The 23,013-nt window shown below is 34.6% G+C and overlaps 2 protein-coding genes across 2 annotated transcripts in view; one reads left to right on the forward strand and one right to left on the reverse strand.

Annotated features, from left to right (window-relative positions):
- Positions 1-9,876, reverse strand: part of LOC140447411 (inter alpha-trypsin inhibitor, heavy chain 4-like) — a 57,436-nt gene extending 47,560 nt beyond the window's left edge. Inside the window, exons 1-3 of the mRNA XM_072540049.1 lie at positions 9,723-9,876; positions 4,655-4,912; positions 461-664 (exon numbers count right to left, since the gene is read on the reverse strand). Coding sequence (XP_072396150.1) covers positions 461-664; positions 4,655-4,912; positions 9,723-9,824 — 564 coding nt within the window. The 5' untranslated portion in view covers positions 9,825-9,876. The remainder of the gene's footprint in view (positions 1-460; positions 665-4,654; positions 4,913-9,722) is intronic.
- The window catches only part of LOC140447412 (pyrokinin-1 receptor-like), a 649,679-nt gene that overhangs the window by 576,014 nt on the left and 50,652 nt on the right, over positions 1-23,013 (forward strand). The gene's annotated exons all lie outside the window — the stretch shown is intronic.

The following is a 23,013-nucleotide window of genomic DNA, read 5'->3' on the forward strand; positions in this document are numbered from 1 at the left end:
TTTCGGTTCCAACTATAGCCGAAAGGAAAATTGAAACCACATGTTTCGTCTAAGTTCCATGCGAAAATCCCCTAGCAAGTCGATCAACTCGTTTGTTAAAATTTTTTCATATTTGTCGTGTATCATTTCTGTAGGGCATAAAGAATTATTTCTCTAGTATATTTTTTGTTTTATTTATTTACAGAAATGCCCTTTTATTTTTAATACAACTACAAAAAATTGTTCCCATTATTAAAAACCTATAAACCTGCCTTATAGAGGTCAGTGCATTTTTATCGAGTTTATCGAGATTGGATCGGAGAATTACAATTAAGTAGATCGGAAAGGCAATGTTGCCAATTTCACTACCAATACAAATGATGTAGAATAAGTACTTTGACGCAGTATAAGTTGTTAGCCAATAGGTATGGCATATATCATAATGATGTTACGATATAAAACTTAAATCTTTAATACTTACCTCAATGTTCATATCGCTAACTACTTGACCAGGGTGTATGTTTAGTACTAGTTCATACTGGTTGCTTTTTCTTTCTAAAAGTTCTTCATAGGTAAGTTGGAAACTTGCCTTACTTTCTGGCTCAACGTTGATAGACACCGTGAATTTATTGGAGTCTCTAGCATTAGCTGAGACATGACCAGCACTTAGGCCTTGTCGAACAGCCTAGAATAAAATTGGTTATTTAATAAAAAAGATTAAATGTTAATATGACGAGATTTAAAGGTAAGATAAATAGAATAAAGAATGCGCATAGAAAATGACTACAGAGAGTTAGAGTAGTGTAGACAATGTTTTAAAAAACTAGTAACGGAGCAAGCCGACAAAGAAGCAACTAAAAACATGGTGTAGTATTTTCATTTTTCTAGTAATAACTGCTCTTAAATTTTAGTGGAGCTGTACCATGACATGTCTACAATATTTCGTAGACTGTTTTTGTTACGTTTGCCAGTTCCTGTATAATTAATTTCATCTGTGTTTAGTCTAGTTAAAAAATACGTAATATTTCTGCCATGTAACCAATTTTATATCATAAAAGCAAACGCACTTTCATTCTGACAGTACCTATTACCTATTAACATGTTTGTACTAACATTTATCTTTAAGCTGTCTGGCTAAAAGTATATATTATACCCAGATTCTAAGTAAATAGTCTCTTAAATGTAGTTTTGTGCTATGTCTCGCTTTGAGGTAAGTTTATATTATATATATATATATATATATATATATATATATATATATATATATATATATATATATATATATAATATAAAAAGAATTTATCTTTCTAGAGTTCTGTCGTTAGAAGAAGCTGCCTCATTATCACGCCATCACCTCTCCTGTGTGTCATTTATTCTGTTCATTATGAAGTTACATATTTTATTTGATAAGAATTACGTTGGGAGGGACAAGGACAGATTGATAAACAAGACTTTAAAATACTATATTTGGGAGGAAAGAAGCAGGGGCCAAAAGGGCTGGGATTCATGATACTTAGGCACCTAAGAGAATAAATTATAAATTTCAAGCCAATATGAGAAAGAATGACCTATGTAAAAGTCAACAACAAACCATTTAATATATCAGTGTTAAACTTATACGTCCCTATAGAAACAAGCAATGCAGTCGAAGACGAAATCTTTTATGATAGGGTCGAAGAAGAGATAGATAAAAAATACCCAAAGAAGATGTCATATTTATACTAGGAGACCTCAATGCACAGATTGGAAAAGAGCACTGTTATAAAAAATTGCAGGAAAGCATACTATATACTAAAATACGAATAACAATGGGCAAAGACTATGTAACCTAGCAACAACAACAAATTTGTTAATAAGCTTAACAAAATTTGAACACCCTAAAATACATAAGATAACATGGAGGTTACCAGATCAGAAAACATACTTTCAAATTGATCACATAATGATTAATATATAATAGATCACATAATTCCATATTGCAGAAGATCGAGAAGCCTTCGCAATGGTGATAGCCAACGTCGAATAATTCTGATATGGCACGCGAAGAATAGGAATGTTTAATAAACGAAGACAGTCGTCAATAAAAGATGTAAGAACATTTGGAGGTGCGTGTGCAGATTCAGACCTCTACATGGTCCTCAGCCACTATAAGACAAAAAGTTAAAATTGAAATAAAACAGAAAAACCAACATAAAAAGTGAAATGTCAATAAAATGAGTAATGAAGAATTAAGAAAAAAATATGAAGAGGCAGTAACAGTTTAAATAAAAGAGAAATATAAAGCAGAAGATATAAACACAGAATGGGAGACGATCAAAAAATCAATAGAAGAAGGTGCAAATACGCAGGTAGGTAAAAGTCAGGATAAAACAAAAAACAGATGGTTTAAACAAAATAGAGAGAAATAGCAGGAAAAAAAGTGCAAGTCAAAATTAAATGGCTAAGAACAGATAACGATGAACATATAGGAGAATATAAAAAAATTAAGAAAGAAGGTTAAGATAGTGATAAGGTAAAATAAAAGAAAATGGGTAGACGAAAAAATGCAGGAAATGGAGCAGGAAAGAAAAAACAGAAATACGAAAAATTTTTACAAAAAGATTAAAAAACAAAACAAAAAATACAAAGGCGAAACAAACGGAATAAAAAATTAAGAGAGAACAGTGATAATAGAGGATCAAGAATACAAGCAAGTATGGAGAGATTACTACAGGGAGCTCTTGACGGAGGAAACAACAGGAGAAGAAATGAATAACGAGGAGGAAACGGTGCACGAAAAAGAAGCAGACGAAGTAGATGAAGTAGACATCAAAATTTCAAAAGCACCAAAATTAGAGGAATTGAAAGAAGTAACGCAAAGAAGCAAAAATGGAAAAGTTTCTGGTAAAAATGGAATTAATATGAAACTAATAAAATACCGGGGAAGGGAGCTGAGAGGAAAAATACTGGCACTATTGAAAAATATATGGAAAGAAGAGAAAATACCAGGGGACTGAGAGGTAGGGCAGATCATAACAATACATAAAAAGGGAGACCAACAAATTTGTGAAAATTATAAAGGAATAACGTTACTAAATACAACATATAAAATATTGACATCAATAATAAAAAGGAGGTTATCAAAGATCACAAACAAGACAGTGGGATAGTACCAATGTGGATTCACAGAAGGTAGATCTACAATAGATGCAATACATACAATAAAACAAATAATGGAAAAGCAAGCTAATATACATTACAATTGGAAATGTTATTCATATACATCAAACAGGCATTTGATTCAATTAAAAGGAAATAATTAATGATAGTACTTGACAAATTAAAACGTTCACATAAACTCAGAAAATTAATAGAAATGATAATGAGAACTACAAAAATTAGCAAATAGACACAAAGAGGAGAGACAGAGGAATTCAGTATAAATAAAGCGATGAAACAAGGACATGCCTTATCAACAACGTTATTTAATCTAGCCTTAGAATATGTACTACTAAATACAAATAAAGGAGATTTAAGAACAAGAGGTAGTCAAATAATCGCAAAAAACAGGAAAATAATGAAAGAAATGCTAAAAGAAATAAAAGAGAAAGGGGAGGTAATGGGACTAGGAATAAATCAAGAAGAGACAAAAATATTAAGACTAGGGAAAAAGCCAACGAAAGAAAAAATCGGAATAGGAAGTTCTATATTTGAAGAAGTAGAATACTTAGGAAATATCTAGGAGTTACAAAAAGCAAAATCAGAGAAAAGAAGTCCGAAATAAAAGAAAAAATATTAGCAGCGAATAAAGCTTATTTTGCAAACAAAAGATTACTTAAAAGCAAAACACTGACTATATGCAAAAGAAACAATGATGATGGTCAAAAAAGATAAAGAAGACTTAAGAATAGCGGAGAGAAAGATTATGAGAACCATATTGGGACCACTCAGAACAGAGCAAAATAAATATAGAACAAATGCAGAGATTAAGGAAGAACTTAAGGAAGACATCGTGACTAAAATAAAGCAATGCAGAGTTAGATGGTTAGGTCACATTTGGCGAGCTGAAGATGAAGCAGTGACATATGCAATGATAGAATGGAATCCAGGTGGAAATAAGAGAAAGGGAAGACTAAGATCAAAGTGGCTGCAACAAGTTGAAGAAGACCTCCAAAAAGGGCAGGAGTCAGAGAGTGGAGAGGAAAAACTAGAGACAGATAAGAATGGAGAGATATCGTCAAGAAGATAATATAAACAAAAGGGACTGATCTATCCAAGAAATAGGATCTAGAAAGTATTTGCGGTTTAACCCCACGGTGGGGTGTACAGCCATTTGCGGATATAAGAATAAGCCACAATTTTCCTTTTAATTTAAGTTTATTTAACGTTCCTTGGGGATTTAACTCTGGGGCAGTTTTTGGAATACAGGAACTATTTTTGCTAAGAGTATAGCTGATCCAACCCCACTTTCTGATCTCTTTGTGTTCGGTTCTCAACAATTCTTCGTAAGTATTTGTTAATAAATACCTGGATTGGTTATAACATACTTTTAGTTAAAATTCGTTTTATCTCAGGTTTCTGCATTTTTAAACAAGTTGATTAAAGGAAAAACATGTGTCAAAATGTGTCAAAATTTTAAGAAAAAAGAACTCGATAATTACATCACAATAAGTACACTATTTATATTATCACTTACTGAATCATAAATACTTTTAGCTTCTTCTTTTTCTTTAACATAAGCTTCGTATGTTTTGCCGCCTATTTCCATTACAAATTTAGAAATGAATGCTTTTTCTGGCAAAACCACCGTAAACGTTGCTTCATTTGGACTATTTGCTGCATTTTGAACTTTACTTGTTACGACAGTTTTGGCATATCTGTTCGAGATATCGGAACGGATGTTGAATTCGTATGTAATTGGATATACACTTAAAGCTTGCGGACCATTTGGACCCTAAAAGTAAACAATATATAACAATAATAAAAGTTAGAGGGTTGTAGTTTATTTATAAAAATGGTTAATGTGCCTCGAAGGAGTAGGAAAAAAACTTTTTTTGTTTTCTCCGTTTTTTTCGCATTTCTTAGCAGATATCAAATTGTAAAACAAACTTGAACTCTCTTTACATCAAAAGGTTACATTCAATAAAGAAAATCTTAAATCATTTATTTCATTTTATAATATTTATCGTTTTATAACGCCTATTTATAAATAAATACACGGAAAACTTTTACTCACTTACTTACTTAAAAAAAATCACACCAGCTTCAAGAACAAACGATAACCTAGACAAATATATTAAGAGACAAAGTAAAAGTACTTACACAGTGGTATAGATAAATTTATATGTAGTGACTGCCCAAAAACTTACATTGGTCAAACTGGTAGAACAAACGTATAGCAGAACACAAAAGGGCTCTCAATAACAGAAAAACAGAATCTACGTACGCACCTTACCTTCTAGACCATAATCATTCTTTTAGTGACGAATTTCAAATTCTTTTTATTTAAAATAAAGACCTTTAAAGTATATTTTTATTAGAAGCTATGAAAATTAATAAATTAAAAAATACAGGTGTAATTCTGAATGGGCAGCTTGAAACAAACAGCTCTCTCTTCCTCGAATTATTCAGCTAAAGACTATAAAGTGTAGATGCATGGTAAAAATCCATCACTTGAGAAAGGCACTCGGTCTAAAAAGCTGTATTGAAACTAAATTTTAATAAATGTTGTGAAAATATCGAGAAAGTTTTCCGTGTTTTATTATGATATAAAATGAACTTCCATCAAGTAACGGTCGAATCCATCACTTACTTAAAACCTTTTCTCCCTTGCTGAATATTGAAAAAAAGAATGAAAAGAACAGGCCTTTCCACAACCCAATAAATCACTGGTATCAATGAGCAAACGTTCAGGTTTAGATCTGCCTTGAAAAGCATGAACTGCTCTCAATGGAATCAATACTGGACATGAAATCCACCATATCTTGACAGAATGATCTCTGAAATCCTACGCTGGCCAAGTTATCGACTTCCTGGACTTAACTTCTGGAGAAATAGACTATGTAGTCGGCTATGACTATCTATGTACTATCTATGTTTTTATTTATGACTACAGTCTTACTTAAGGTATAAGTGATTTGTATAATCTATACGGTAAATAAAAATAAATTCCAAAAGTAATAATTTGCCAGTAAAACCCTCGACCTGGTCAAAATCATAAACTTTAGCTTCTTCCATCTTTTTCTTTAAATTTTCTTGTAGTCTAATTATATTTTAGCTTTGCTGTCACTCTAATGAATTGAAAAGCCAAATTAATACGGCACATAAGCACAAATCGTCAAAATTTCCGTGTATGAATCGGTATCAATAGGATATTATATGCTTATTTCATCATAACCCTGCATCGTCAGATATCCGCGTAAAGTATTTTCCACCTAAGACCTTTGCAATTAAATGCTGGTAACTTTATTACTAGCGAGCCAGATAAGCGGCGATATATTGTACACTACCTTTATGAATAACATTTTACTGCTCTGTTGTTTTAATCAGCACTGCTCAACAAGTTATCGTTTATTGGTTTTAATATTTTATTGCAGTAGTACGAGTACGGAATATTTATTTAAACAGTGAATTTATTACAAGGTAATAGTAATCTCCTTTATGCACACTTTAAAAATTTGTTTAGTAATGTATTTCTTATCCACACAATCATTGGAAAATAATTTATGCTATTTAAAAATATATCTCTGTTAAAGATACTGTTATCGACAAAGTAGATCAAATTCAAACTTGTTATCGTATTACACTTCTGTTTATCGTTAAAAATTAATTGGTGGTCGTAGGTTGTATTGGTGTTATTTAATAATTTAGCAAAAGACATAATTAGCAAAAATATTATTTAAAACATTAGTTTTAAACGGTTTTTGCAATCACAATCAATGCAGTGTTTATGCTTGTTTAGCATTGGCTGTTAAATAATTTGTGTTCGATTGTTTCGTCTGTTGTAGAACTCTCGTCGTTTTTAGGGTGTAGTAATTGTATATAAGTACCTATTTTTTATAGTATCTATAGTTATTTTTCTCCAGAAAAACGGCGTTTAGTTCTGAAAGTCGAAAGTTATTTCAATTTGGAAAAAAATAATATGTTATGGCAGTTCAGAAACGCACATGCAATGCTTGCGGTATCTCAGAGAGGACATTCCGAAGAATGAATGACATGAGTGAGGATGAAATAAATAAAGTAAGCAAGAGAAATCGTCGACATCCAACAACTTTAGATTTGCACCAGTCAGTTAATCAGCTTAAACATTTAGCTTTTCGATATAAAAAGACAAATAATAGACAAGTATTGTGTGAACTCTCTAATGTTGTTTCAAAACGGTAGCATTTTTTAAGAAAATATATGATGAATAAAACGTCTGATAGTCCGAGGCAAGTTGCATTTTTAGATGGAACTTTGATTTTCGCTAAAGGAAATATGTTAAAATCATCGTGGCAAGATGGCACCACGAAATGTTATTCTTCTAGTAGTTCCGGTAATGGTAAACGCTACATTATACTTCATGCTGGAAATGATGAGGGTTTTATTCCTGACGCTAGTTTAATTGTTTTGTTCACAAAGAATACAGGTGATTACCATGGAAATATGGATGCAAATATTTTTGAAAAATGGTTTGAAGAAAATTTGTCAAAAAAAATTGAAGCGACCATCCATAATAGTGTTGAATAATGCATCCTACCACTCAAGAGTAGAAGAGAAATTTTCTTCAAGCAGCTGGACAAAAGAAGAAATAAAGTTGTGGTTGATAGATAACAAAATTTGTCACAGTGACATATTTTTAAAAGTCCATTTACTTCAAAGTTGTAGAGGGCACAAAATTCAAAAGAAATTTGTTACTGACCAAATGACTCTTAAATATGGCCATGAAGTTCTTCGACTTTCGCCCTACCATTGCCACTAGAATGCAATTGAGTTAGTTTGGGGTATAGTTTGGGGTATTGGGTATAGCTAACAATTTTTATAATAAACATGCATCCAAAACAACAGATGACACTAGCGTTCTTAGTTTATGGAAAGAATAGCTAGAACAAATAAAGGCAAAACAATGGCAAAATTGTATTAAACATACGGAAGACATAATCGTTTAGTCTTTTCAAACCGAGCGAGTTATAGATGAGGTCCGGCCTCTAATTATTCGGATAGACAATTTAGATACTGACGACTCTGTTAAAACCATGTGATTTACAAAACAAACATGGTCTTCACGATATCTCAACTACAAATCTCATTATTCATTCTCCCATAAGAAGTCTGTAATTATAAGTTTTGCTGATAAATGTATAAAACTAGCAGATCCAGAATACAGACCAATTGCAATGAAAAAAAGCGAAAAATGCCCTTCTAAATAATGCATATCCCGAAAATCTAATCGAAACTATTTTTAAATCAAGACTTAATAAATTTTACAACAATACGAATAACATTAAACCCAATAGTATCAAGACTACGTATACAACTCTTTCATATATAAAAGGTTTATCCGAACAACTAAAAAATCATTTAGCCGCACATAACATAACAGTAGCTCACAAAGGCAACAACCTTCTAAATAAATATTTCACTAAGCTAAAAACACAAACTCCAAAACTCATAAAATCACATGTTGTTCACGAAATACCATGTATTAACTGTGAAGGTTTCTATATCGGGCAAACCAGTTGACTGCTTCAATCCAGAATTCGTACTCACAAATATGACAAGAACAACGTCACTGCGCTCACAAAATATGAAAATGAGAAGAAGCATAAATTTGACTTCAAAAACATCAAAATTTTAAAAACCGAACAAAACAAAAGGAAGAGGGAGATATACGAATCAACAGAAATAAAAAGAAATAATAACGCAATCAATGACAAAAAATATACAGAACCAAAATAAAATATATTTCAATCTGATTTAAATAAAAATAAATATAACACCATAAAAAAACTCTAAAGTCATAACATATCTCCCCTTTACCTTTTTCGAAAACATCAATGGTACGCCCATATAAAAATAATTATATACTAATGACAGTAAATCATGAGATATCAGATATCAATTTTACTTCAGTCAATCTATTAATATCATTGTCCCGTTTTACGTTTTTGTAAGTTTTTTATATATTTTACAATAACTTTTTGTTCCTAATCCTGTACATTTTAGAATCTTGACAAAGGCAAACGTTTCCTGCCGAAACGTTGATTTCAATGGAATAATTTGGAATTGAATGGAATAAAATCTAGTTCCAAATTTAATATTTCTTATTGAACCTAAACCCAAGAAATACTAATTTTAATAAAATCTGTAAACTAATTTTCGAAACCAAATTCAGATTTTTGCTTTAATCTGTGCCTTCTAAGAATTGCAAAGCAAAACAGACGTTGATAAAGATGTTATTAGAGACATGGAGAATCTAAAAATTGCATTCCACAACATAATATCTCCTCAACTAAGTAAAAATCCTTAGCGAATTCGTTTCCAGTACTCATACAGAGTATATCGGAAAAAAAGGAAAAAGACAGTTAAGATTTGATTTCACTTATAGTGCGTCTGTGTATCCGCTTTTACGTATTTCGCCCTAAAAGGGCTCTTCAGAACGGCTAGTCACAGTCGCTCTGAACTAATTTTATATTATTATTATATATTTATATATATATATATATATATATATATATATATATATATACGATATGTATACATCGCAGTTAATAAGGTACACTTACCGTCAATTTTGCACTAGTACGACTATTTACAATTACAAAAGGAATAGAAACCACCCATTCCACGCAAACACACGCTACCAAGGCAAACAAAAAGCCTTTCATTTCGATGTATCTATACTGTCTAAACTCCTATTAACACAACTATTTGATGTTTCTCTCTTAATAAAGTGTTATAGGTTATCATAAAGATAATGGCAAAAAAGATACCTTATTATATATCTGTATATAATGCAGAAACATATATGCATGCTATTTTTTTTCAGATCAACACATATTTATCCAAAACAATTCATATATAAATATGATACGAGTAATGCGTAAAAAATCAGTTGAACAGAAGTGTGGATAGTCGTTCAACTTTAATAAAAAAAATTGATTAAAAATAGTATTGTATTTTTATCTTCTAAAAAATTTTATTCAAAATGCTTTCCATAACTGTCAAAATTATTTTAAACGTTATAAAAGATGTCTGGAATTTTAGGAATCGTCTACAACTACAATAATAATTAAAAATGGTATTTTTGTATCCAGATTTAAGGCATACTTAGGGTATTAGAAGTATTGAGCTCTGGTGAGAGTCCGCGTTAGATCTCTAGGTGACAATGTATGACAGAACTAGTCTGCTGCGGGTAGCATGTGCCTACAGGACTGTGTCAGCTGCCTGTGAGTGATCACCGGTTGTGTTCTTTTACATGTGCAGGCAGGTGAAAGGTCGAGGATTCATAGTCGAAGGAGTCGGAACACTGGAGAGCTAGAGATGACTGAAATAAGGCTGGCCAAGAGATTCGTTTTAATTGGTCAGTGGCAGCAAGAGCGGAAGGTAATATGTGATGTGGCGGAGCAAACGAAGTCTTTAATACCGAACCTTCGAAGCTGAGTGGACTGTGGGCATTGGCAGCTGGAATATTATCTGACGCAAATGCTCACACACCATGGCTGCTTTCATAGCCACCTTTTCAGGTTTAGGAGGGCATAGTCCGATAAGTGCCTTTATTATGGTCTCTCAGTTACTGTGACATACACGATGTTAAAGTGAGAGCGTTAGGTGGATAAAAGAGAGAAGTTTAAATGAGAGTGTAACTGCAGAATGTTTGATTCTGTGAGAGAAATAATGGAAAAAATGATGAGGGATGAGAGGTGGTAGAAACGGATTCACAAATTTATCAGGGAGCTGCTCTCTTCAAAAGAACAAGAGAAGAGGGAACTTGCAACAACATTTTAAAACGAGCGAGTAGTACCTCGGTGGGATTTGGACTATCGCAGGCTGAAATAGGAGCAAATTAGAGACAGACGACGCGATAGAGATGGCAGCCTCGCTAAGGCAGGGGGTTGAAAATCTTTGGTGATTCATTTGAGTGTGTTTTTTCCGATGAATGTGTTGGAAAAAGAATGAGAATCGGGTGACAGCAGGTCATCAGGATAGATGTTTTGCTTTAACCAGCCCTTCCATCCTGATGTCTGGAGTGACAGAGGAGAGGTTTTTAGTTGGACGCCGATCATCTTGGAGTAGTGACGGGACGAAGTGTCAAAAATCTAACACCCTCGTGCATCTCGTTCTTTCTCAACTTCGTTAGGGTATTAGAAAGCCAACACTACCTGGGTGACTCACAGGTGTCTGTCTGCAGATTTTTCTTTTTCTCTTTATATATATATATATATATATATATATATATATATATATATATATATATATATTTGGTTTTTTATAACGTCTTACGACGTTGTCCGACTCCCAAACGCCACTGTATTCTGTCTTGAGTTGTGTCTTCGTACAGATTTCGAGCGCTAATCGCTTTCCTAACTCCCAGGGTCCAGCTCTGTGGTGGTCTTCCTCGTTTCCTCTTCTCTGGGGGTTGCCACATCATCGTTTTTTAGGCAATATTTCGTCCCCCATTCGGCTCACATGCCCATACCATATGAGCTGTTTTCTCTTAATATCCTCAACTATAGTGCCCTCTATACCCATTTGTTGTTTTATCACTTCATTCCGTATTGTGTCGGCTCTTGATATTCTCATCGATCTTCTGATGGCATCCATTTCCGTGGCTTCGACCTTTTTCTTATATTTTTCGGTTATTCTCCATGTCTCAGCTCCATAAAGTAGGCTAGTTTTAACCATTGTCTCATAGATGTTCCATTTTCTGTTCTTTGATATTTCTTTACTCCATAGAATTCCGTTCAAACATGCTATAGCTCTTCGTGCTTGTACAATTCGATGTTCTATTTCTCGTTCGTCTTTTCCACTACGGTCGAAGATGACGCCCAGGTATTTATATTCGTTGCATGAATTTATTTTTTGATTGTCATCGATATCGAGTTGTTCTGCTTCAGCTCCAATTGAGAGGTATTTTGTCTTTTCTAAATTGATATTTAATCCCCATTTCTGGTATTCTTCAATTAGTTTTCTAAGCATGTATTCCATGTCATCTTTGTCATTTGAGATTACCACCTGATCATCTGCAAACTGTAAAGTATATATGTAATCCTGATCGTTCAATTGTATACCCATTCCTTTGACTTTCCTTTTCCATTGTTTCAGAGCTGCAGAGATATAAATCTTAAATAGAGTCGGAGAGATACAACATCCTTGTCTGAGACCCTTAGTAACTGCAAATTTTTCAGCTAAGAGGTTTCCGAATTTCATTTGGGAGTTTGAACCATAATATAGTTCTTTGAGAGCACTAACCAATGTTTGATGTATGTTTGATGTGCCCAGGACTTCCCATAGTTTATTTAGCGGGACTGTGTCATATGCCTTCTCAAGATCTACAAAAGTCATATGTAACTCTCTATTTGTCACAATTTTCTTTTCTATAATTTGTTTAAGACAGAAGATGTTATCTGTACATGAACGATCTGCTCTAAATCCTCCTTGTTCTTCGTCTTCAGACGATTGATAATCTTCCTCTATCAGGTCCCGTAGTATTCGACCGTATAGTCGACTCATTGAACTTGTGACCGATATCCCTCTATAGTTTTTACAATTTCTCCTGTCACCTTTTTTATATATTGGGGTCATATATGCTGTTTTCCATTCATCTAATGTTGGATGTCCATTAATATATTCGTTAAATATCACCGTGATCATTCTGTGTAATTTCTCTGAGCCATTCTTTATTAATTCCGTAGTTACTCCCTCTGGTCCACTTGCTTTCCCATTCTTCATCCCTGCTATAGCTTTTTGAACTATGTTGATATCTATGGTAATATGCTCTCCCAGAATTTCGATTCTTGATGAATTCATATCTTCTTTAAATTCGTCTTTGTTCTCATTTAATAGATGTTTATAATAATGTGTCCAATCCTCGGGATTTATGGGATTTAGAATCACTTTCTCGTTAGTCGGCTTCTTAACAGAGTTTATAACCTTCCACGCTTCAGTGCATTGTCGTCCTCCAATATAAGATTCTATCTCTCTGCACCTTCTATCCCATATCTCATTTTTGGAGGTCATAATTATCTTTCTAGTTTTCTTCTTCATTTCATTGTATCGATCTTTGTCTGCGTCATCTTTTGTATTCAACCACTTATGGTATAATCTTTTTCTGTTACCGCATTTTCGACGTCTTCATTCCACCAAAGCTTGTTACTAATTTTATTTTGTTTGATTCCTAAGACCTCCTGTGCTGTTTGATTCTTCTTCTTCTTCTTCAGTGCCTTATCCGGTCCGGATGTTGGCGATCATCAAGGCTATCATGGTTTTGTTGACTGCTCTGCGAAACAGCTCCGCTGAGGTCATCCCAAACCATTGTCGGAGATTTTTCAACCACGAGATACGACGGCGTCCCGGTCCTCTTCTGCCAAATACTTTACCCTGCATAACAAGTTGAAGAATTCGACATTTTTCTTCGTTCCGCATCACGTGGCCGAGGTACTCAAGCTTGCGTTGTTTAATTAAATTAAGCACTTCTTTTTCTTTTGTCATGCGCTGTAGGACCTCAACGTTGGTGACATGGTCCACATAAGATATTTTTAGTATCCTTCTGTATATCCACATCTCGAAGGCTTCGATTCGTTTTTCAGTGGCTTGCGTCAGTGTCCAGGCTTCAACTCCATACAGTAACACTGGAAGAACGTAGCACCTCACTATTCGCATCTTGGTTCCCAAACTGAGATCACTGCAGCACAGCAAGGATCTCAACTTAATAAATGTAGACCGTGCCATTTCAATTCTGGATCTAATCTCTTGAGCGTAGTCCCATTGTACGTTGAGGGTAGTTCCGAGGTAAGTGAATCTGTCGACTCTCTGGATCTCTTCGCTACCTGCCATTAGTGCCCCGGGATCTAAAATTTGTACGGCTGACAACCATGAATTTAGTTTTCTTAATATTAAGGTTCAGTCCGTATGTTACGCTCACAGTTCGCACTAGGTCTAGTAAGGCCTGCAGATCGTTTAGGCTGGTTGCTAGTAACACAGTGTAATCGGCGTAGCGGATATTATTGATATATTCACCGTTCACTCGGATTCCCATGTCTAGGTTTGTGAGGGCTTCATTAAAAATCTCCTCAGAGTATATATTGAAAAGAGTCGGCGATAGCACACATCCTTGTCTTACTCCTCGCATGATCTTCACTTGGTCGGTCAGCTGGTCTTCGACCTTGACTTGAGCACGCTGGTTCCAGTATAAATTCATGATGATCCGAATGTCCTTCTCATCCAATCCAACTCTTTGTAGTGCGGTGACCATCTTCTGGTGCTGATAACGGTCAAATGCCTTGGCGTAGTCAATAAAACAAATATAGACATCACAACTGACATCGCGGCATCTCTGAAGTAGGACTTGTAAGGTGAAAAGTGCTTCACGTGTACCCATAGAATTGCGGAATCCGAATTGCATTTCACCGACATTTTCTTCGCATTTCTTGTAAATTCTGGCATGTATGATTTTAAGAAAAATTTTAAGTGCATGACTCATAAGACTGATAGTTCGGAAATCTTCGCACGTTTTCGCAGATCGTTTTTTTGGTAGCGTTACAAATGTTGACAATAGCCATTCCTCTGGGATATTACCTGAATCGTATATGGCGTTGAACAGTTCAGTTAACTCCTTCGTGCTCACTTCACTCATCACCTTAATAAGTTCAACGGGTATTTCGTCCGGACCTGTAGCCTTACCATTCTTAGACTGTTGTAAAGCAGCCTTTACCTCGCTTTCTAGAATTGACGGCCCTGTCATGCAATTTATTTCCGGAAGGTTGCCGCGGTCGTCCCAGAAAAGTTCTTCGATATATATTTTCCAGGTAACCAACTTCTCATTCACTGTCGTCGCCAGATTACCGTCTTTATTTATGAGGAGGTGTGTGTTTCTCCTCTTGTATTGACCAGTGGCTTCACGAATCCTTCGGTGGATATTTATATGATCGTGTTTCTCTTGGAGCTCCTCGATTATTTTACATTTTTCTTGCATCCATGTCTCCTTGGCTCTTCGTATTTCTTTTTTAATTGTCTGGTTGGTTTCTTGGTATTTCTTCGCGTCCCTGTTTTTCATTAATCTTCTTTGTTCTATCATCTGTAGAATGTCATCAGTCATCCATTTTTTTTTTTTTACTCTTTTTTTCTTTCTCAGATGTTCTTTTCCCGCATTCAGCATGACGTCTTTGATATAACTCCATTTTTGTTCTACACTCTGTTCTTGTTGTTGAGCCGTTTCTAGTTTTTGTCTCATTGTATCTCTCACGTTTTGACGAACTACGGGGTCTTTTAGAGTGTCATAATCCAGGTTCTGTTTAGGTTTATTTTTGATGAGTTTCTTTAGTTTGAGTTCTATCTGGCCCACTAATGGGTTGTGGTCCGATGAGACGTCTGCTCCTGGGTAGGTCTTCGCCGAAGTCAAGCTGTTCTTGAATCTTTTGTTAATGAGAATAAAGTCTATCTGGTTTCTGATGATATTGCTGGCTGTATCTGCAGGGGACTTCCACGTATAAAGTCGTCTCGGGGGAAGTTTAAACCACGTGTTAGCAATGGTAAAATCTTCTTCCCGGCAAAATTGTATGAGTCGGTCTCCTCTTTCGTTTTTCTCGCCTAAGCCGTGTTGTCCGACGATGTCTTCTACACTGCTTTTGCCAACTTTGGCATTGAAATCACCCATGATGATGGTTAGCTCGTTCTTCTTGGTGTATTTTAGTGCTTTTTGTACAATTGCGTAGAACTCCTCGATATCCTCTTCTGGTTTTTCTGATGTTGGAGCGTAAATTTGAATGATGTTCGTATTAACGGGTCTGCCTTGCAGCTTCATCAGAATGACCCTGTCAGAGAGAGGTATCACGCTGATCACAGCCCCAGCGACCTTTTTGCTCAGAATCAATGCTACGCCATTCCAGTGATGTGGTTTGTCGTTTCCCGCATAGTATACCATATGCTCATCCACACAGCACTCTCCCGAGCCTGGCCATCTCATCTCGCTGATTCCCATCACGTCGATATTTAGTCTTTTCATTTCTTGAATGGTGTTGTGTATCTTTCCCCCTTCAAACATACTTCGAACATTCCAAGTACAGATTTTTTGAACGTTCCACGTGCACACTTTATTTTTATTAGTGTTTAAATATTGGTAAGGATTTCGCGGGTTGACGACCTGGGAAGCCTTACATTTTTGTGTTCTTCCTCCCCTGCCGGATCTTGGTATCCGAAGTCCATGATCAGTATCTTCTCCAAATTGGTTTACATTAACCATGATGAATGAACTAGGGACTATTTATGGGGTGGTTTCCCTTTGCCTTCCCCATCGCAGTGTCACAACCGATTGACTCATAATGTGAGTGGCGCCTGTGAGTATCTAGAATTAAGCCTACAGGATTTTTTTTTTTTTATTTTCCCACAGCCTTAATCCAGTAATGACATTACTGCTGCCTAATGTCATGTCCTCAGTTGATCCGCGGGTACTTATTTGGCTAAGCCTTATTCGTACCTGTCCTGTATATCTACAGGAACTCCCCTATCAGCCATTGGGACGCGCCGTGTCGGGGTTGAGGACTTCCCCGCCCAGTCTGTCTTGCGCAAAGTGCTGAAGGACCCCTACTTAATTCAGGGTCCCTCCTCTACCCAAGCTGAGACCGGCACGGGTGCTGTTTGATGAATACTTGATATTATGTTCTCATATATGCATTTGGTATCTGTCTTTAAAGATGTAAAAAAAAGGTGACAATCTATGCTCGAGTTTCTCCGAAAAATTTTCGTACACATCTGGACGTCGAGAGTAGTACAGCTTTCTGCATTGCCTTAGATTTTTACTTAGACTAAGCTGTTTTATGTTTCCCAGCAGGCTTTTTAATAGGACTAGTAATAGAGAGAATAATAGGTACTGTCGTTTCCATGTTGTCTATTTATTTGTATTTGTATTTTCAGATCTCTATATTTGGCGATCTTTTCGTTGTATTTAATATGCAGATTATTGTGGTTAGGTATCGCCACAATAATTAGTGTTGTTTGTCGAGCTAAGTTATTAACTAGATTCGATTTTACACGTGTTCAATTTGAATTTGATTCAATGCCAAAATGTGATATTAAGGAAAGATATTATTAAACTCGGGGATAGAATTGTTATTAAAATACAGTAAATAACTGGGACAACTTTATAAGTGTTAAGATATACAATAAAAAGTACAATCCGTCTTTCTTTTGAACATGGAAATGTAAACATGGACAATTAGTGGGGAGGCAGCGAGAGCACTTCACCATACTAGTATGAGATTTGGCCTATTATGTACAGTACATTCAACCAACTTACACCTCTAAACGATGATTGGAATTCACAGAAACCTTTAGTTGTAGTAAAAGACACAATAAACTGGACTGGAATTCTCCATAATCTTTTTAATTACTTGCTTTGTTTATAATATTTTTGCCTGTATTATAAGTTAGAGTTAATTTGTATAAAATGAGGAGCAAAAATTTAAATGAAATTTTAAATATTATTATTTATTTGGCTAATATTGAATGTATAAATATAATGGTTAACCTACTGTACAATTATTTTTTAAATAACAATATAATAGTGTACTTACTGATTATTTAAATTTATAAATCATCATCATCGTCACTAAATTCACTACAGGGTAGTATTATGTAAATCTATAATGACTAGATTAGTTCCACTAATTTTATTTTCCCGGATCCTTCTATTAATTTTTCACATTTATTTACAGTTTTGGCCCATATCTCTGGAGTTGTAGTTTTAAGAACTTCTGGCCACATTTCCCTAACTGCATCCTCACTGTATCCACTGCATCCAACGTGATTATCATAATACCTTTTACCTATACCCCAGATGTGCTCGAATGGAATAAACTGGCAGTGATACGGCGGTAACCGTAGTACTTGATGTCCATAACTTGATACAATTTGGTCAACGATATATACTGTTGGTTTTTCATTACGTTTCGAAATTTCCAGTAACTCTGATTTGAAGGCGTATTACGGAAAATTGATGTTTTGGTTGTTTCTCCAAAATCTCCGAATTTTAAGGTGCATTATCTAAAACTATAACCGATAGTTCACTCAGACTAGGTAACAGTTTCTCCTCAAGCCATTTAACAAACATATCTGCATTCATGTTTTCATGTTTATCAGCAGATTTTGATTTTGAAGAAAAAATCAAATTTGCGTTTTCTATAAACTGCTTTCACTCCTGCTTGAAGAATGATGTGTCCTTTGCCTTCGCTATCTGTGTGTTTTATTGATTTTATGCTGTCGTCTTGCCAAATTCTTTTAATTCCAACCTTTGCAAATATCCATGTCTCATCTAAGTATACAAATGTTGCATTTTCAGATTTAAGTCTAGTATATTCTCTCAATATTGTAATTCTGTTGTGAATTACACTACCCTCTCATAAAAGTAACCTCTCATTTTCTTTTTTGAATTTAAATCCTAAATCTCTCAACACTTTTCAAAGGCTAGTCCTCTTAATTTCAGAAACTTTACTTTCTCTTATTTTGGCCAGTAAATTATCTAAACTGACATGTTGATTGTTTTCACATATTCGATACAAAATATTGCGAATTTAAAATTTTTCTCCATCTCTTTCGACTTCCAAGTGCACAATTTTAGACGATAGAAAGGGTAGATTGTCTGTGTTCCGTTTTCTATTAATAAACGGACTTGTCGATTCTTTGCCCATTTTTTCAAAGTTAAAAAAGTCACTTGTTTTCAGCTCATAAATAATAAGCCGTTTTAAAGAACTGCAGGTCCTTATAAACTGGGCCCATTCATGGGGTACAGAAATACTCATAGTAGGCAGTTCTTCTTTCTCTCAATCAGTGCAAGTATTGTGTCTGCTTCGTTGTATGTATGCCCCTTGAAAACATATTTATGATAAGTTCTAACTACTGAAGTGTTATGGACAGCCCACATACACATACAAAATAAAAAAAATTCGGTTTTGGCCAGAGCAGTCGCCTGACCAAAATGTTACCTCTTCTATTGTAGAAGGTAAATATATTAACTACATTATTACAGCGTAAGCTATATCGTTGCCACCCCCTTTTTCAATAGACTCGTCCTACATGAAGCATGAACCTTCGGCTGTACTATCATTGTAGACGGTAAAATTAAATGTTCATAACTGCTTTATATAAAACGATTTTCCATTAGTTAACATAGGTGTAGGGAGGCATTTTTGCAAATCCATCATTGCTACGACTTTTTTTAAATTCTGCTTAACGTATGGTCCTAAAGTTTTGGCAAAAATTTCAAAAGCATAGGTATAACTCTGACCACAATAATCTTATATTTTTATTAAATTATTCAACAATTTACCTTAACTATCCTTATTAACAATCAAAATTCAAATGACAGACAAGGAACCATTATTTTCGATTTGCCTAATAATTCCCCTGACACGTTGCATCATCCTTTGGACGACCTCGGCGTCAATTTCTCTAATTTTTGTATAAGTATATGCGGCGTCTTAACTGTTCCTGATTTTGTGCTTCCCATCCGTTATTATAGACTTTCCGACTTAATATTGCCCAGAACTCTTCAATTGGATGAGCCTGAGGTAGGTTGGGGGGATTATCTGCTTTCGGTACAAAGGTAAAGTAAAGTTTCGACTTGTTGACGAAATGCACTCGCCTTAACGCGCGGCAACATCTCGGAATTCTTTCTAATTGATCCTCTGTGTATTTTGGAGCTTTCCTTCTTTTTCGGTAGATAATATTGTTACTCGATAGGGTCCTGTATACTGTGGTCTTTCCAACATGAAATCTTCTTGCCAGTTTTCGCTGTGAGACCCCAATTTTGTTCTTAGCTGTTTCAATCAGTCTTGCCCCTCTTATATGGGTCAAAATCCGCGGTCGGCTACTTTTACGCAAGTTAACACATGGTATCCCTTCTTCACATTCTCTGATTGTGCGATAAATTGTCGATTTGCTTATGTTTTGATCTCGATAAATATTAACAATATCTCGTTTCGACATTCGCCCAACCATATTATAAACACCTCGACGAATATCAATTTTATAAGACATTTTGCAGAGCACAAACCAAAATATTCTGCTTTGTTTATTAAACTTATGACATTTCAATTGTTAAATGCATTTCGCTTCTCAATCAGACCAGGTGAAATTTTTCCCAAAACTTTAGGACCATACGTTACATCTTATTTTATCCTGTCTTTTTAACTTGTATCTGTTTGCTGCGTCATTGAAATGATCTGCCATTTTCTTTAAAATAACTTAAACTCTATTAGGATCTGCCTTTTTTCGCTTATTTTCGAAACAGTCACAGATATCACATGTATCAATGTTAAGGGGGTTGAAATGAAGGTAGAACTCGGTAGAAAATTTCCCGGTACATACTTTTCTTTACGACAAGTTCTTTTGCATACTCCTTCTTAATAATCTACTCTAAATATAATTTTTACTTTGTTGTTATGTTTAGTTCTGCATTTATATATTCTCTTCCAGCCCTATGGCGACAATAATGACTTTCTTCTTTTTTCTTTGGTGACTTATCTCGTGCTATCCGTACTATCCTATCCTCTGGCATTCTACTAATGTGTTCGTTCCAATCCTATTTCCATTTTGTCACCCATCCATGTATGTCTTCTATATTGTATGCTGTTCTTATGTTTTCGCTTCTCTCTCTATCCAACAGACTTTTCCGTGATATTCGTCATAGTATTTTCATCCCTGTTGTTTCTAGTAGTCACCTCGTTTTAAATGTGTCAGGTTAATAATGACTTTCAATTTTTGGAAAACTATTTATGTGTTCTATAACCAATTGCTTTGCCTCTTCTGGAATTTTGTGGTTAGGTACATGCTGACTAATTACCAACCCAGCTGCATCATTAATTTTGTTCTTTATTGAATTTTTGACTATTTTATCAGAGATGGCTAGTTAAAAAAATGACTTGCACACCCTTGTTTTAGATCCTTAATATTGTTCTGTAGTGAACAAAAATCCTTAGCGAAATTTGCTAAGGATTTTTGCTTAGTTGAGGAGACATGTCCTGGAATGCAAATTTTAGATTCTCCATGTCTCTATTAACATCTTTATCAACGTCTGTTTTGCCTTGCAATTCTTAGAAGGCACAGATTCAAGCAAAAATGTGAATTTGGTTTCGAAAATTAGTTTACGGATTTTAATATCAGATGTCGCTATTTGCGTCTATACGAAGTCATGTTAGAGTTGCTTCCTAGGACAGAAAAGATTTATTTTCACTTTCATAGCGACTGTGAATAGCCGTCTCTGATGATCCCTATTAGGGTGAAATACGTATAAGCGGATACACACACGCACTGTACGTGAAATTAAATCTTAACTGTCTTTTCCTTTCACAATAAAAAACTTCAAACTTTTTATGTCTTCCATAATTTATACATCTGTCATGTGCAAAATAGCCTTTTTTCCAACTTTGACCTTTTTTTCTTTTGGAACGTACCATCACATTGCTGCCAAATATTCGAAAGCCACTAACATCAGGTTTACTATCTGTCCACATTTCAAATGGTGTTTTGTTTAAACTAGAAACCAAAGATCTATTTTTTTAAGTAAACAGCTGTGTTTACTGCTTCAGTCCAAAAAACATTCTTAAGATTGGTATCAAACAAAAGACACTTTGCCTTTTCTACAATTGTCCTATTCAAACGTTCGGATACTCCATTTTGTTAGGGAATGTAGGGATTGGTTTTTTGATGTATAATACCATTTACACTTAAATATCTTTCAAATTCTTTTGAACAAAATTCTCCACCATTGTCACGTCGCAGAGTTTTTATATGAACACCCTTCTGGTTTTCAGCCATACTTTTAAAATTCTTTAAACAATGAAAAACTTTAGTTTTTGTTTTAATAAAATAAATAAAAACCATTTTACTAAAATCGTCTAGGAAAGTAACAAAATATTTGAAGCCACCTAATGATCTGTTCTCCATAGGTCAGTGTGTATAATCTCCATTTAACTACTGGCTCTGTGATCTTGCAGTGGAAACGGTAATCGTATTTGTTTGCCCTCACAACAAACTATACAGTTTGTTTTTTAATGTCAATTTCCCCAGTCACATTCAGTCCATCTACTATTCCATCTTTCATTTTATGCCATGTTTCGCTATTGACAAATAATTTTTAAAATCTTTATTAACCTTAATATTCAATTTGTACACACCATTTATCAAGTCAGCTTTTGCGATTAGTTCAAAATTTTTGTTAAATATTTTGCAACAATGATTTTCAAATTTAATTGAATTTCCATTCTCTATTAATTTGCTGACAGATAAAAGGTTGGTTGTAAGTTCTGGAACACAAAGAGCATTTTGAACTACAATATTTAAATTATTCTCACCTACAGTTGTTAAATCCAAATCACCTGAACACTTTACTTTTGCTATGTTCTTGTTAGCAACTATAATATCATATGTATCACTTACTCTTTAATTATTAATCCAGTCTTCATTTGGCGTTAAATGAACACTAGCTCCCGAGTCCGCATACCAATCAGTTTTCTTTAAGTCTCAATTGAGAAACGCTGCACTAAATGCATCTTTTTCGGATGTTTTCAATTTTGGACATTTATTTTTATAATGACCGATTTGTTTACAATGATAACATCTGATTTTGACATATCTTTATCTCTCTTGTCATTTACGCCATCACTTCTTCTGTGATTGGTGCTATTTTCAAACCGTCTGTTGTGATTGGTTCTGGTTTTGTTACTACTACCACTTGCAAACGCACTACCGGTATTACCAACATCACTTTCCATGTCCAATAGTTTTGTTTTAATTGAATTGGTAGAAATCACTAACTAATTTTTCTCGCATACCCCGAGTCATCAAACAACTTTTTTAAAGCGT

The sequence above is a fragment of the Diabrotica undecimpunctata genome, chromosome 8 (genome assembly GCF_040954645.1).
Source record: "Diabrotica undecimpunctata isolate CICGRU chromosome 8, icDiaUnde3, whole genome shotgun sequence".
In the NCBI taxonomy this organism is placed as follows: domain Eukaryota; kingdom Metazoa; phylum Arthropoda; class Insecta; order Coleoptera; family Chrysomelidae; genus Diabrotica; species Diabrotica undecimpunctata.